The sequence below is a fragment of the Pagrus pagrus genome (genome assembly GCF_965226575.1).
Source record: "Pagrus pagrus genome assembly, chromosome: 6".
NCBI classification, from domain to species: Eukaryota; Metazoa; Chordata; class Actinopteri; order Spariformes; family Sparidae; genus Pagrus; species Pagrus pagrus.
In genome coordinates, this window is record NC_140190.1 from 15056007 (window position 1) to 15073513 (window position 17507).

The 17507-nt window shown below is 43.0% G+C and overlaps 1 protein-coding gene across 2 annotated transcripts in view; it reads right to left on the reverse strand.

Annotated features, from left to right (window-relative positions):
- agbl4 (AGBL carboxypeptidase 4) overlaps window positions 1-17507 on the reverse strand; it is a 280634-nt gene that overhangs the window by 152915 nt on the left and 110212 nt on the right. For both annotated transcript variants that reach the window (XM_084355474.1, XM_084355475.1), the window contains exon 4: window positions 15711-15805. In XM_084355474.1, coding sequence (XP_084211600.1) covers window positions 15711-15805 — 95 coding nt within the window. The remainder of the gene's footprint in view (window positions 1-15710; window positions 15806-17507) is intronic.

The window sequence follows — 17507 nt, forward strand, 5'->3', positions numbered from 1 at the left end:
ACAAACGACATCCATTCCCGCTCGGTGCCTTTAATCAGCTTGTGATAATTAACGCCACACTCCATTGGCCAAACAAATATCTTTGTCAAGGTGCTCGTTGCTGTACAAGTTCTTCTCCTGTTCGCATAGACAAGATAACAAGCAGTCTTTAATTACCTTAAATTTTGTGTAGTAGTAGTATTATAGACTTTACCCCGCTCTAGTCACCCTGTCTTTCCCTCCCTTGTTCCTTCTTCTTTCCCTCCTTCCCAACAAGTATATAAAATATTTCATCATGCTGGTGGGCAGTGGTAGTGGCATCAGACTTTAATAAAGTGAACGACCTTGTGGGATTGCAGTGGGGATAGATTAAGTTTGCCTTCCCTACTGGCAGAAGCAGCCACCTCTGTGGGGTTTCTTATCTGGAGCTTTACTTAATTACCTGCTTTAATTCTAACATTCTCTAAAATGACCCCTTGCCACGATGAGACAAGCTGTTTTAATTAAACAAATGAATGCGTCGCTTATCGGGCGGGATCAGAGCTCTCGTTTGTCACAGTAACAGTTAAGGATGCCGCTGATGATCACGTTATCTGGGACTTGGCCTGGGTTTCACCACACACAGAGGAGGGAGCAGCCGATGCTATCTGGTTACTGTATGTGCTACTGTAGGGATATGGAAGATTGCAAACAGGCCCATTAGATATAGCAGACATGTCCACTTAGTCACATTGTAATCTGATGAGATTCATAATGTTACTGTGCTTCCCTTATTACGGTGGTAAAAAGGTTTATAGCCGGAGGTGGCCGAGTCAGAGAGGAGAGGAGAAAACGTTGTAAGAAATAAACATAAGAAAAAAGGAAAAGTACAACAAACCAAAAAGACAACTAAAAATAGTCCACCAGCTATTCCCAAAGTCACTGACACTGGCCTGCTTGTTTATGGTAGTTATATAACAATATTTTAGAGCGTACAGAGGGTTCCTGTGCAGTGCTGCCTGACCAAATTTAATGGGAGAAGTGTCAGAGAAGCCATTATACCAGCAGGGGCACGCACAGCCCTATTACATATGGCTGCTGGCTGCTAATGTGTATTAGCAGGAGACAGAGGAAGCAAGGTGAAGATAAGTGATTTTGCAGTAGCTGGCTAAGTAGGACAAAGGAGGGAGGGAGTGTGTTAGGGAGGGTGAGAGAGAGAGAGAGAGAGAGGAGATCAGGAATGGTCACTACAGACCAGGGTGAGAACAATTTGAGAGTTACTTATTTGCTGTGTGGAGGTGTGAAGAAGGGCACGATTAAAGCCCAGAGCGAAGTTATCCAGACAACACTGTGAAACCTAAAGATCACTAGAGGAGTCTCCATGAGATCTGTAATATCACTGTGTTCTCGAGCAAGACATTAACTCCCACTGTAACTGCTTGCTCAACAAAGAATCTGAGAGAAAAAAAGCGATACAAATCTTATAAATCTAAACAAGACTGCCGGAGCGTCTCACAACGCCAACCACTGAAACAAGGTGACAGCCAGTGTTTTCTGTTGGTTAATAATTTAGTGGAGGATTGAAGGCTGCTCTTGGCAAGAAAGTGTGAGTTTTTATATGTTTGTGTTCGTCAGCAGCAAATTTCCAAACACTGTGTATTTTGACTGGAAGGGGGCACCTTGCCCAGCCAAGGAATCCCAAATGCACTGAAAAATGTAGAGCTGCATGCCTCACTGCCAAACACATTAGCTCTTGTTCTTTATTTAAGCCTTTGTCAAACTATCTGTGGTACTTCACTCACACAGCCACTCTTTTCAAGGGCTAACTGGCCAAGTTTGGCCACTCGACACCAGTGGTGTAAGAGTGCGCTGGTATTAAAGGAGTGAGGAGGCTCCTCAGCTTGGTCTCTGACAGCCCCCTTGAACTCTGCGGGCCTGGTGATAAAGTGGCTTGATGAGTGGGCAATCTCTGTCTGCCAGCTGCTGGTCTGGCCAGGGGAGCTGGGAAGGTGCCAGACTGAGTGAAGACCCACTCCATACAAACAAAAACACACACGCACAGTGAAATGTGAATGTATGCTGATCTTATTTGGACATGTACAACCACAAGTACTGTATACTGGTCTGCAATGACAAACAAGTCGCCATGCAGAGACACTGAAAACATAGCTGAGGTATAGATATTCAAAGTGCTGATCCAACATTAACACCAGCCTCCAGCCCATTATCAGGCCAGAGGGAGACCTGAAGATGTGACATCACACATCCTTAAAGAGAGACAGAGACTGGGACCTTGAGGCCTGATTGCCTAAAGAGTAGTCCCTGAGCGTGTGTGGGCTGATGTGCATTTCAGTATTTAAATCCCAGTCTCACATCAAAAAATCATAACAAATTCAAACTCCGACCTGCGCACTGAATTCATCAAAAAACATTTCTATTTATATATTCATTCATTTTCACAGCCGGCTGAACAGAATGCATCAAGCCCCTATGCCTTGACTCTATAGACTCTACATCTCACTCTCTATCTCTTTCTTTACCACGAGCCTACGAGTGTGCTTCTAGCATACACATGCCCAGAGAGTAATGCTTCTTGGAAATATTGCCTCAAGAGATGTTTAGAAACAGGAAAAGGTAAGCATTTGAGATTAGCTGAAAAGAAAATGTTTTTGAGTTGTCCCAGTTAATCTGTATAGAACTTCTTTCTTGTATCAGTATTAGTGGGATTGGACTCAAATGACTTGACTCGAGTCGCAAATTGGAGGACTTGTGTCTTGCTTGACTAACACTGTCAAAAGACTCGATCTTAACTTGGTAGTAATGACTTGAAACTTGACATTGATTTGGCAGAGATGTCTCGAATGGACTTGAGCTCTTTTTTAATAAATATTTACATTTTCTTTAGAGATATTGAGAAGTTGTCGGTTTTTGAAACATGGTTGTGTAATTTCAAAATTTTCAAAATTTCTAAATTTAATGGATTCAAGGATTATGTCAATGACAATGATACAGTTGTATGCAAGGTCTGCAGCTAAAAAAAAAAACGTATTAGCTGCTCAAACGTTAGCTACAAAACTAACGTAAGGTTTTCTATGACTGGACTCGACAGGACTTGCTACTGTATGTCTGTGTGTCAGTATTTGACGACCTGAGAATGAGACTCAAAAATCAACAATCATTCTCCAAAATTGCTTTAAAATTTTGCCTACATGTTAGGGTTGGTACCATCGTCCCTGACCATCGTAACATCGTGATTTTTAAAGGGTCCCCACCAGAAAGCACAATTAAGTGGTGTGTGGCCTCAGGGAACATTATGTCTCCATGTCCTGTTTATTATTTTCTTATTAAACCAGCTCAGTTAGGCGAACCCAAGACAGTCGGTTAAATGACTGACACTGGAGAACGTGCTTCTCTGCAGAGCATGTGCAGTTGTCAGAAGATGGAAGCGTAGAGCGAGGGGAGAATTTCCACACGTTACTTGATCGCGGATAAAAAACATAAATAAAATCTAAAAAAAATGTTTCAATGGGTCACCGAATACAGAACAGATACACTTTAATTTTACCCAGTGCTACAATGGCTACGTAACACTTCAGGTGTCTTTTATCCACCTGAGAGACCAAATTAAATACAGGGACAAGATATATCACTTCTTTTTATTTCAACCATTAATCAACCATTAAGTACAAAACACACACAACCCAGAAAAAGTTATTCTACTTTGTATCATATTCTACGTTATCTCCAAAGATAAATGAGTTTTCAATCACAGAGTTCTTTGACAAGCTGACTGATGGCTGGGAGGTTAGATTAATGAGCAATAACAGCAACATGAATCCTGCACTTTGCTCCATGCATATTCAGGTGTCATCAACATGTGGATCTGAGCTAGATTAGAGGGTTGTGTGTTGACATTCGCAGCTTTCAAACAGAGCACGGGGCTTTCTGGCTGATTGCGTCGACATGTCAGCTGATAATTCAGGAAGTTGAATACACATGAGCAGATTGGACGGCATTGTTCACTAAATGACGAGATCTGTCTTCCTCTCCGCCTCTTTAATTATCTTCCTCGGTTATAATTACACGTGTGAAGGTCCAGAGGACAATCACTGTTGTGCTGCGCTGTCTGCTAACTGAAGTTAGATGAGATAGGCAGAAGAGACTGTAGAGACTGACACTGGCTGTTAGTGTCTGCCGTTTGAAAATCACAAGCATTTCACTACAAGAATAACACAAAAGCTGCATAAATCATTACATTTGATTAGCAGCACTCCTGTATACATCTGCCGGTGCACTTGTAAAATAACACAACTTAAAAGAAGAGTATGATTGAGTTGAAATAAAACCATGTCAACGCTGAAGAGTTGTTCCATTAGATGACAGTAATTGTTCCGCAAAAAATCCACAATTTTACCACCCATAAACAGCTGACAGTTAGGACACACTGGAGGCTTTCATTAATAATAGTGATGACTGAGAACAGTGAGTGACCTGGGGGTCCTTAAGCAGCCTTGTAATTCTCTCTTAATGAAGCCGATGAATAAATGATTTGAGGCGCTGTGCATGAGGAGTCTGATCCCCCGTCAGCATGTCTCCGCGGGGTTAGTAGGAACCTCAGGGGAGTCCTCTCCTCCTTCCTCCTCTCCTCCAACTCCTCCTTCTCTATCCTTTAATCCCCACTTTTTTGCAGCCATCCCCTCACCTCCATTCGTCTTTTTCACCTACAACCCTTACACCTCTGCCTCCTCTCTCTGTATCCCTCCTCCCCCCACTGTCTGTGATCCTAATCTCCTCTAAAACATCTTTTCCTGGACTGTGGGAGTTGGCAGATAGTGAAGGCCACCGACTGACTCATTCCGTCATAAACAACTGGTGGGTGTCGGTACGCTGGCGACCCTCCAGTTTCAGACACGCTCACTTTGACAGGTCATTTTTTTATGATGCTGATTGTTATTTTCCCTGTTATTGTTTTTCTTCCCCGTGACTTCAGATGGGGGGTAAAAGTGCAACTCTCTGAGATCAGGCAATCTTTCTCTCTGGGACAAAAAACAAAGATGACAGTAATAAAAAGGAGAACCAATTGCTTTTTCATTTCATTTCCAGTGGGAAATCAGGCTGAGGGAGGAATAAAGGAGCTATAATAATAAAGTTTAAGAAGAAGGGCCTATGGCTTTCCATTCCCTAAGCAAACCGCAAGCAGTAGCCACCGTGGACAGTACAGTGGCTCAGGGTCATCCACATTATTGGAGCAAAGGCAAGTTCAAGCGGTGGGAGCAGGTGTAGTAAAACATAGAGACTCCAGTTCAGGGTATATAAGATTGGCCAGTGCCATGAAACATGGTATGGACAAATGCATTTGCCCTATTCAAACAATCTATAGCGAATGGTCTGAAGTGCATGGCGCAAGTGCATTCATGGCGTGTCGAACACCACTTCTACTAGATAATCTGGCCAAAAAGTAAGGTACAAGATGCAAAGAGTTAGCATTTAGTCTCTTAATTAATCATCAGTGAGTTTTTGGGGGTGACATGAATCAAACCAATCAGTGTCATCTCTCATTTCCTTGAAAAGCATGCCTGACCCTGGCACATTGCTATTTAAGTGGCAGACTCAAAAACTGGGAGAAGCGAACAGTTTTATGCTGAGGAAACAGATCTGCCTCCCAACCCTTTGTCCCATCTACAACTTAATTTGACTTGAGGAGGAGCAGTGCTGTGCATCCCTGTGTGTGTAACAAGCAGATTGTGATTCCAAATAAGGCGCCCATTAAATAGCAGGTTAATACTGCTACACTGACTTTAGACCAGGTTTTTGTTGGTCAATGGCGCAATTGATTGCTGCTGCCTCTAGATAGCAATGAGCCAAAAGTCACCACAACTAATAGTAAGACCAACATGCCCAGATGGGTGCAACTACATGTGGTTCTTACACAACCTGAGTACTGGGCATTAAAATGTCAACTACGTTGGTGGGAGACACTTTGCGCCGGGAGTAGAACGGGGCCCAACATGTTATCAGCGCATTAAGCCTTTTCTTCATTCACTTTTTTTTTTGAGAGGATGAAAATCTTTCTCCTCTATTTTCCTCAGTTTCTTGCAGATGAAAAGAAAATAAGAGACCCTGCTGGGATTCACAAGTAGGCCGGGGACAAAATTCAGGTAAGCTATTAGGGTCTGAAACTGCTCTCAAAAGCTGATGCTAGTAGTTAACATAATTCTACTTAACCAGAGTGTTTTTTAACAGTGCATCATTCTATGCTGTGGCATCGTTATATTGCTCATTACAGTGGCACATAGCGCAGCTATCTCCGCATGAACATCCAAGTTAATGGGCCACAATAAAGACACCACTGTCTTCATTTTATGGCTCAGTTTTCTAATGGCCTACTTGGCTTTCTTGCCTGTTCCCTCAAAGGAGCAATCTAGGTCTCTTTAAGACCTCTGATATTCTCAGCACACTCTTTCCTCCCGGCCCATGTCTCCTTCCATCCATTCCTCTACTCTTCCTCATTCCTGTCGCCCTCCCTCTATTCCTGACAGCTATAGGCAGCCTACGGTAGCCCATGGCCTTTTTCCTGTGCCTTTAGTTTCATTAGCGGGCCCCAGATGCTTAGCTGCTTATAAAATTATGAAGGGCCAAAGCCAAGCGCCTCCAGATGGGACCCATCTATATTCAGATGAGCTGTTTCCTCACATTCAGAGCAATCCCACCCTGATGTCCTACAGTGTCGTCAACAAACATGCTGACAAACACAAACACAAGCGAGTACAAACAGATGCACACATTTGCAGAGGAAACCGTGCGCACAGGGCCACCCAGGCAAAAACACACACACACACACACACACACACACACACACACACACACACACACACACACACACACACACACACACACACTGCCTGGATGGGTGGCATCGTGCTCTCTATAGGAAAACAATAGCTTAGCTGGTGCACTGTGGTTGTGCTGTCAGCTTAAGCTTTTATCCTGTATTGTGTGTTGGACAGTGATGCCTGGGGATTTTTTGGTTGTTTGTTTTTTAAATAAATGGCCATTTCGCGAATGGACTGAGAATTGAACTGTGGGCTCTCTCAGATGATTTGAATTATTGGGGAAACATCACCACAACAAGCCACTCTAACAACAAAATGGCTATAACTGGCTTGATGCTAAACAATAAGATGTTTATAACATGTGATGAGGAGTCGAATGGCTACTTTTGACCGCTCTCTTGATTTCTCTGATTACAAACCTACGCCCAAAATGATAAAATAGCAGCTGGAGCAATGTGAAACCACTGGATGAAGAAGAATTTGAGCTTTTTATGCAAACATTGGTGCGATGAGTGCAAATGCATATCCGTGTGCCCCTGACGTTATGGTATGCATATTTAATTGGACAATCGTCCAGGCTAGCATGGTAATCAACTCGTCATCTTCCTACCTTTGTCTTTCTCTTTCTTCTGTACATCTTTTGCCCGTGTAACTTTAACTCTGCTCCAGTAATTAAATCACAGACGAGAGTTTTGAGACAATCAAATCCCCTGAACTTCACACTCCATTTCACCGCTCACATCTCTGACACCCCGGTGCATTCAAGCAGCACAGAGGGGAGACCCATTTCAATACAATCATACGAGCAACACATCCATGAAAATGTCTTGACACTCACAAAAAAAAAAAAAAACACACGTTGAAAGCACAGATCTAGACGTGTGGACAAAGTAATAGAGGTAGGCACTCACACGACAGCCAGCTAAGACAAAGGACTGTTAAGAGATAATGGAGGTTGTGTCACTCTGTCTGATTCATACTGACGTGTATCTACACAGAGAGACTTTACGTATCAATGAGAGCAGAACAAGAAAGTTGCTGAAGAGAGGCGAATGCAATTAGGGGATGAGGAGGATTTCTTCGAGTATCCGTTTTCAAAAAGAAGAGACGGGAACGGTTTTGTGGGCCTGCCAGCTGCAGATACTAGCCGTGCTAGAGCATTAGTGAGGCTGGAACCTGCAACTCTACTGTTGACTTAGCTGAGCCATCTGAATTCATTACACACACACACACACACACACACACACACACACACACACACACACACACACACAGACTCGTGTCTTGGGCAGAATGCAGATATCAACCAGTCCTACAGAGTGTCCTAATATGTCCCGTAAACACCTGACAGCGTGGCTTTGTGGAATCGCTGAGATACCCATAATCCTTTAGTTGGAGTCAGGGGGTCAACTCGCCATCGTGCTGAGCACACCCAATAAGCTTCAAACAGCCTATAGCCAAGCATCAACACCCAAAACCCTTGCAGTATTCTGCCCAGCATGCAGGCTTGGCTGCTACATATTCAATGTATATCCAGCATGGGGCGAGTATAGAAAACGCTTTAGAACGACCTGCTGAAGAATTTGTCTTTGTGCCACACTGGGCTCGCAACAACAAAACATTTTGCAACGTTCACGAGATCAGGCCGCCTGAACAAAGAGGGGTGAAGGTGAGGTCCTCCGCCTACAATACTAAAAGCAGCCGCTGACTTACAGTACAGTAATCAGGGGACTGCTGGCTGCAGAAAAACTGCAACGCCTCACCTAGTTCATTATAAGATGACACAACCAATTTGTACCTCTGCCTGCTGCAATCTACCAAATCTCCCCTGACAAAAGCATTTAGATTAGAGCGCTTTCAGGGAGGGCTGCGCTGACATGCGTACCCAGCCTGTAAAAGGGGAAATGAAGTGCCTTTTTAATTCTCCTCCAGGCAAACATAAAACTGTCCAGGTAAGTCATTTGTGGGTTGAATGGAGAGCCAGGAGCAAGTTGCCTCTCTGTCGCAACACCTCTCGCTCCCTCTCCTTTTATTCCACCCTTTTCCCTGTTGGAAACTGCGCAAACACGCGCTATTGTGCACAAGTGCAGCACACACACACGCTCACGCACATCCTTATCCTCATCTGGAAGATTATTAATCTATTTGTTACATTTTGTCCCATTATTTCTACCACATAATCCTCTTTCACTTCCTTTGGCAGCATGCTAATGAGTTTCTGTGAACAAGGAAGCTGCACGTGCTGTTGATTGTTCTGATTGGCGCGTCTCCTTCTCTCTCTTCCTCTCTCCCCTCCCTGGCTCCCCCTCCAGTTTGTCCTACCCAGAGGAATAAAGACTCCCAGATGGAACAGAAAAGTGGAAATGAGGAGAGGTGCCATTTCATCTAATAAAACAGAGCTTTGTGATCACTTCCCTCTTTCAAGTCTTTAAAGACAACTGGAGTGAGGTGGAAACGGAAAGCAATCGTCCCGGAAGATGAACACCACTCCAGATTCCGGCTAGAGTTACCAAATCCCTTTCACAGCTACAGTACAGTACATCAGGTAGTCTCTTTTTCCTCTTCCAAATATTCGCTCAGATTCATACATCACTCCATTTTCTCTCTGCGGTCGAACTGGTGACAGATAATTAGGTGCATGTGTGTGAGTGTGTGCCGCTCACTTTCTCCCGCGCTTGGTTTTTATTAAAAGATTTTGTCCGTCTCCCTTATCGCACAGACAATGTTGACGGAGAGGGAACATCATATATAACATTTTTTTTTTTAATCTCAGAATCTTATATGAAACCCATAGACTGTCTGTCGGATGATTGCTACGCTTTCCCACTCGCAAAATGTGGCTTGAGAGCGAGGAAGCAGCACAGAACATAGTCTCTGTTTTAAATTAAACACACACGCAACCACGCAGAGATACAGGCTGCAGGCACAGCATAAGTGTAATAAAAATCATGTTACAGTAAAACATCACGAAATTGAGAAACATGGATGTGAGGAGGCAGTGAAGCTACTCTGGTCTCTTGAGGAAGACAGCGAACGTGACAGTCTTCCCTTCAGCCTCGAGTCTAACAAGTATGACCACAGGGAGATGAGCAAAAAGGGAAATAGTTGAGACACTGTAGTACTAAAAACCTACGTGAATTGGTTGCAATATAAGCCAACAAATACACAGGGAATTCATTCAATTCAATACATTGTGTTTTAATACTAAACAAGCTACTCAGATGTCGTATCACACCACTGAGACTCTTTGCGTAGTAAATAATATTTGTTATTACATTCTGAGGACGCTTTATAGTCGTGATTTGTCTTGTCTTATGTAGGAATTCCTGTTTATGTTTCCTCTGTGTATGCTTGTCTGACAGGATCCATGTGTCTGTGTGGGTGATTCAGGTCAGTGGATATGGTGGTCACAGTAAAAGCTGGGATGGGCCTGCTTGATGTTTTTACGAAGCAAGTCTGTTTGGAAATGAATCGTTAGTCCCGGTTTTATTGGTCAAATTACCCGAGCCGGTCCTTGTCCTGTTTGCCCTTAATTAACAAGCGTTCAATTCCCCTAATAATTAGCGCGAGCTATTAGCTATTTAACATCACTCTTCATTTGTCGACAATTAAAAGGTCTATTATTAAAAGGCATGCCACATGGTTAATTGGACAAAGTGGCTCAGCTGCATGGGAAACGAGGGAGGAGAGCGAACGACAGGAGGAGTCAGAGGAGGTCTGCAGTAGTTCTCACACAACCTTTACAGTCTGTCGGTCTTCAGTTTGCTGCCTAACACTCTGTCCTCATGAGAGAGACCATCTCACTCACTGTACCGTTACACACTTACTGCGTTTGGACGCAGACAGGCCAGCTCAACATTGCGGCAGTGAAAGAACGGGAGGTGTGTGTAGTACTGGGAGAGAGGTTTCTTTATAAGGCTGACGAGTGCAGTTTCCTTCACACCGCTGGACCTATGTGCAGAGTGTGTGAAAAAAATGAGCAGGTCCTGTGCATGCCTTCTGCTGTTTTGGTCTCCTCCTGTAATTTCTCATGTGTGTTAAGAGTCACTTTGTAATATAATTACAACAAATACACTGAGGTTTGCATCAGTGAAATAGGAACCTGAGAGTTTGTTAGTTCATGATTTCTGTTACTTTTTCTGACTCAAAGTTCACAAACACATTTACGTGAAGCTTAAGAAAACAATCATTAAAGGGTAACTGTAATTTTACAAATTGAAGTGTGTTGACGGGTCTTAAGGAGTACTACAGAATATGTGAAAAAAGAAAGATAAAGTCTTTCGTGGCTCAGAAGAAGATTCATTTAATCTGATAAATTCCCTCCAATGATGTCACTCAGTGGCTAAGTTGCATTGTGGGTAATGTAGGCACCAGGTTTTGAGAAGGAAGATGTACAAAAAAGTGATATCTCTGGTTTTACTGTATCTATTAGGATCATTAAACTGTCCATAATTAGTCCAACAATGAATCCTCTGGAGACACAAGGCTTTATACTACTTGTGAGTAGTAAGATACTCCTAAACGATGTAGAGGAAGAAGAAGTAAAGATATTAAAACTGTGAAAATAAGTAAAAATGTGAGAGGACAAACAGGCAGGAAGAGAGTTTTGAGGGAAAACACTGTAAAGATAGACAAAAGGTGAGCAAGGAGAGGCACACAGGGCCGTGGACGTATCCTCTCTCTTTCCCTCACCCCCTCCTCACCTCTCCTCACCCCTCGCCCTCTGCCTGGGCTTAACAAGTGGCAGGGGAAGCAGGCAGGCTGGAGCTGTGCTGATTGACAGAACAATTACTGCTAACACGCACCCCGATGGAGAGGCAGACATCTCCAAATAGAATTTCACTATGCTATTGCATCACACGCTTACAGGAAGGATTTTGGTAGAAAACCAGAATTGCCCTGACTGACTGACTGGCTGACTGACTGACTGAATGACTGACTGACTGTCTGTCTGTCTGACTGACTTGCAGCTGAGCACAACTGCTTGAAAAGCACTCCTCTGTTTTTTTCTGTACCTCGAATGGAAAAAGGCAGGAAAAAGCATTTACCCTTGATCAAGGTTGGCTGGTTCTAACTTTAGAAGCAATGTTTGGCAACCCATTTCCACCAACTCTGACTGTTCATCTGTTAGCTCAGTTAGAGGTGCAGCTATTTTTATCCACACACCTACTGACTTGACAAAGAAGTGGAAAGTTAATTAAAAGAGACACCACGAATCAAAACATTTCCAATATATTATGCATCACGGATCTAATGAGCTAGGAATGATGTGAAGACACGTATTTTAGACTGTGAGGTTAGGTTAACAGTATTGTTAGAAGTATATGTAAACTGAGCTTGAATCTTGTTTTATGTGTTGCTGTAAAGTCACATAATTGCATTATGGTCTTCATGCTGCACAGATATGAAGGTTCGTTGTAATGTTTTTTTTAAAGTCAGATGTGTAGGAGAGGTGAAACGATATGTTGATAAATAATGATAACAACTAAACATTTTCTATTTCCAAGCTATTTCTATTTCTTTTCTGTGTTTAATGTGATTTCAAACTCGATATCTTTGGGCTGTTGGTAAGACAAAGCAAAGACATTTGCAGACGTCCCCTGGACTTTTGCAGGGGGTTTGTTAACTATTTTTATTACATTTCAGAGACTAAATAATTGACTAATTTAGAAACATAATCTTCAGATGATCTAATAATGAAAATAGTTGCTGACCTCATGTGTAGCTTTGGAAAATATCTTCTGCTGTCATACTGTGCCCTCTCCTCTCCTGCTCCTCTCCGCACGGGACTCCGTACGAAGCATCTGTTGGTTGATGCAATCAGTCTCATGCAGCCATCCTGGCCATTACCCCACCCCACGGCATTCCGGCCTCCAACAGCTGCATTACACCACGCTCTCTGACTTTCTAATTAGCTTATCTCGGAAAATAAGGATGCTGGGCAATTCTTTGCTCTAGCAGTCTAACATCGAGCAGGCCGCAGGGAGCGTGGTTGGCACCTAGTGCCACCGAGGGGGCTGTTGTCTTCGACAGACGAGGACAAGAAAATATGGTTTACTCTCTTTCCTCTGTCTCATAAACACTCTCGCTCCTTTTCTCACTTCCTTAGCAATTTTTCACTTTGAACTTTTAGTCAATTACCAATCAAGCAAGCCAGTTTAGTTTAGAAGATTTTATATATTTGGAATTTACGGTGAGTACTGAATACGATGCTCACATCTGCTGAATAATATGATATTCTGCAGCTTCTCGACTACACAGGAGTTGCTCCATGTTGTGTTTAACTGTTAGTACCATTACAAATACATTTTTATTTGTAATTTAAAATATATTAAAAGACATTCTATACTATCATTTCAGAAGCCTCGATATGGGCTGAAATTTGTTGGGCCAGTTGTTAAATAGCAACAGACAAATTCAGAATTCGAATTAAGTCATTATTATTTAGTTTGTCATTCAAGTTACTTGGTGTTTTTTTTAATCTATTCTTTTTATCTTCTAATGTAGCCTACTCAGATTTTGCATAGAGCACTAATCAAATCAGTGGTCAAAACAGTTTTGAAAAATGTCCAACATATTTCTAATATCATTAATTATTAACTGATAATCTATTCGCAAAGTAATTGCCTCAAAATTTGCATCCTTAATGGCATGTACATGTTTTTTTTTCTCCTCACCTCCGGAGATTTGACATTTAGGAGTCTGTGTGTTTACAGACTGAGATCCATCCTTAATCTGCCACACACTTCAAAAGCAATGTAGTCCTTTTTAATTATTTCAGCCATCATTCATTATTTATCAAACATGTAACCTGTGATGCTGTTTAAATGCCAGATGAAAGAAAATCCGAGCCTCTGTCAGCTCTGATGTCTCATGACTGCAGGAGTCATGGAGAGAGGGATGGAAGGAAAAAAGGGATGGAGGAATGGATAGGGGACAGATCCTTCCACCTGTAGTGGTGAACGTCCTGCAGGACTGTAATCTGACAGTTGTCTCTCACTGAGACGCCCAACTTAGCCGAGGCCAGCCAAGCCCTGCAGCCTCCAGCACCAAACGATGCTGGGGCCCCGGGACATGAGGCACCTGCACAGGGAGATAAAGGCTTCAACTCCTGGGCTAATACTGACGATTCTTTTGATAAATACAGACGTGGGGTGGTGGGTGGTGGTGCAGCAATCTTTTCCCGCTCACTCTCTCTCGTTCTCTCCTCCCTGTCGACCTGTCTCAGTAATCTCTTTTTCTTATACTTTGTGTTTTTCTTCCTACAACCTCTTTCTGTCTGTTTCTCTCTCTCGTTTTCTATCTCTCCCTCTCTCTGTACCTTCTTTATCCTGTCCTGTGTGAGTTTGGATCAGACAGGCGAAGCTCTCCACGCGCTGCCTTTTTATTTATTCCATATCTGTAACTGTCAAAAAGAAGATTGCTACTTTCGGAGCTGTCTGTGCTTTGTTGTGCTCATGGAAAGTCAAATAGAGGAGGTTGTGTTAAAAGCATCTTGACCACTTTGTGGGGACACAAACAATGTCAGCTGCGGTCTTGGAAGCCCCAGACAGTCGAAAATGGCTCTACAAGTGCGTGAGACATGATGCCACTTAGATGGCACAGTGCTGAGAGGAGCGCTTAAAACAGTATTAGCCTGAGGAGGTAATTGGAGTCGGGCCTCTGCAAAATTACCTCCTGCTGTGTCTGTCACTTAAATACCTATTTATGAGAGCTTATTGAAACATAAACATAACCAGGGTTGCACGATTAGGGTATTAAGAAAAGCTTTGGGGCCTAAATGACCCAACAACGCTGCTGCTCAGATTAACACCTCAGACATTCAAGATTATGTCAAATGAGGAGTCAAGACTATTCATTTTTCACGTCGTGGGTCAATTAATTATATGGCACAAAATTGTCAAGTGCATGAGACACTTTTAACATGCAAAAAAACAGTGGTTGTAACTTTGCTTTGCAGTGCTGTCGACACAGTAACTTGGCTGACAGTGTTACTCACCTGAGAAATAACACCGATTTCAAAACAAGCCCTTGCCAGCTTCACTGTAAATAAACGGTTGGTGGGATGAGACAATAGCAGCGGCTGGGACCGTGAAAAAGCCCTATCTCCATGAGCACAACAGAGAAACTCTGAGTGCAAAGTTGCAACTACACCACAGAGTCACAACAGACAGAGCGAGTCAACCGAGCTGAGCTGCATCATGTTGCACTGTGCTGTATCGTCGACAGCAGTTCATCTTTCCTGTCTACGGTGTCGTGCCCATTGTCTCTCCCCATTAGCCTGCGACCGCGGTGCTACGGTACGGTCGGTGCGGGCGCTAGGCTAGCAGACGCAGACAGCTCAGGGTGGCAGATGCCTGGCTTTTCTGCGGATGCCCTCCATCAACTGATGACAGATGTCAGGGCTCCTCTTGGACGGCAACACTTCATCACGCTACCCCTGTTCTCCCTCCTCGCCCCACTGGATACACCAGCCTGCTTGGCAGACGCAGCGCACAACCACGCTGCACCAGCTCCATTCCCTCCTGCCACACCTATCCATTCACGCACACACATTCACACACACATGCCTCTGCATCTATCAGTCAAGCGTTATTACATCAGACAGCCGTCATACTGGCAACCAATGGATCACATGCTAATGTGCCCAGACGCATCCACTCTGGAAATCTAAAGTATCAGTCTTTAGCGTGTGTATTTGTGTGTGTGTGTGTGTGTGTGTGTGTGTGTGTGCTTGCGTGTGTGAGTTAGGGAATGGTGTCTACTGTAGGCAGAGAAGAAAAGTTCTTGAAAGTTGCAGCAAGACTTTAAATTTTCTGTTGGCATTGTAGTGAACACAACATGGACTAAAACTTTATGTTAGGTAAAAAAAAAAAAAATCACTTTTAAAATAATTTAAACTAATTATTGCACACTTACCATTTTGGCCTGCTGGTAGACTTGACTACAGGAGACATGCCATCTCTGTACAGGCTCTTTGTCTTGGAGAAGTTGACCACATTGAAAATGACTCTCTGAAAGACATTTAAAGACAGTGAAGCTCATTAAAATCACAAAAATTAAAACCCAGTGGAGTTTTTGAACTGGAGCAATGTTTTTATGAGTGACTGGGTTAAACACCATCACTGGAAATCGACAAATGGGACTCAGACTCGCCTAACGACGTGAAATCAGAGACTGTTTTGCCTACATCTTCACAGAGACCTGTCTCCACCTCAAAATCTTTGATCAAGCTCGTACTCAACAAGCAGACCATGTTCCAGGTGGACAGAGCACAGGACCACAGCAGGACAAGGAGAGGTGGACTGTGTTTATAACATTGATACTTGGTGCTCACACACAGTCAAAGTGAATAAACAGTGTTTCCCAGATGCCGAGCCTTTGATGTGAAGACGCCGACCACATTATCACCCCCATCTTGTTGCTGCTGTTGATATTCACCCTGACGCAGATTCAAGCGATGCACTGGATGTTTATGTGTATTTGTATATATATAATTGTATATATGTTTTTTAATTTGTGCAGCGTGTTTATGAACCTCCATTTCGTTTTGGACCCTGGGTTGCATAATGAAGAATAAATTACCTTGTACCACACACTCAACACTCAGCAATGATAATCAGCAAACAAATACAGGAATGCACCGATTAAAGCCAGTGACGAGGTAGGCTGTGAGCCAGACAACTAATGTGTAAACAATGTAAATTATGAAATGTTAAAAAAATGACACTTTGCAAATATTTTATGATGTAGCGGAGGCATTACATCAAGGTCTCAAGGATACACAGAATGCCTTCAGGTGAGTTAAACTAAATGTAAACATAACTTTGTTCACAAGAAACTCCCCCAGGGCACCTTTAATATTTAGTCATAGTAGTAGTATTAGAAATACTTTTAGTAGTGAACTTTTGAGGCCGTAAAAAAAATTCTGTGGTAATGACTTATGCAGTGTCTACATGATTTGAAAGGCACAAATTGACTTGAATTGACAATTATTTACTTCACATGCGACTTATAAAACCCCACAATGCATAAGAGGCTCAGAGAGCAGTAAAAGTTGCCACTACCATTACCAATAACACAACAACACACAAAATCATGACACATTAACATTACAATGAGGAGATAAGGCAGCTTTAATGTCCCGCAGATGATCCCATGTTGCAGCAACAAAGTTGCAGAAAAAAAAGGCAGCAGCTCCGAGGAGTGCCAGCCACTAATCTGGAAGGACATTACAGTTCTCCCTAGAGGGATGCTGCCTGGCCCCAAACATTAAGCTTTGCCTGGAGCGCACAGGACAGCCATGGTGTCTGGCTTTCCACCTACTCTGGACCAAGGACTTTCTTTCTTTGCAAAAAATGTTGTGGAACAGCCCGTCCTCCCTCCCACCTACGGTATGCGTGATTAGGATCATGAGGAGTGGGAAAATGTGGAGGAAATGAATAAATATATATTTTTTAAAAAGTCAAATGAATGACGATGGTAATACTGCGGTGAGGTAAATGAATCCTATTGATGGGGCATATCAAATTACCAACTAAGTCCAGGTGGTGGAAGTTAACTGGGTGCTACTGAAATCCTATTACAGACTCCCCACCCTCCTTTTCTTTCTCCCTCCCCTCCCCCTCATCCATTTCTCCCTTTTTCTCCTGCCTAGCATCAGAGGAATGGGGATTGCGGATTGTGGCAAGCTGATTCAGACTTAGGTAAAATGAC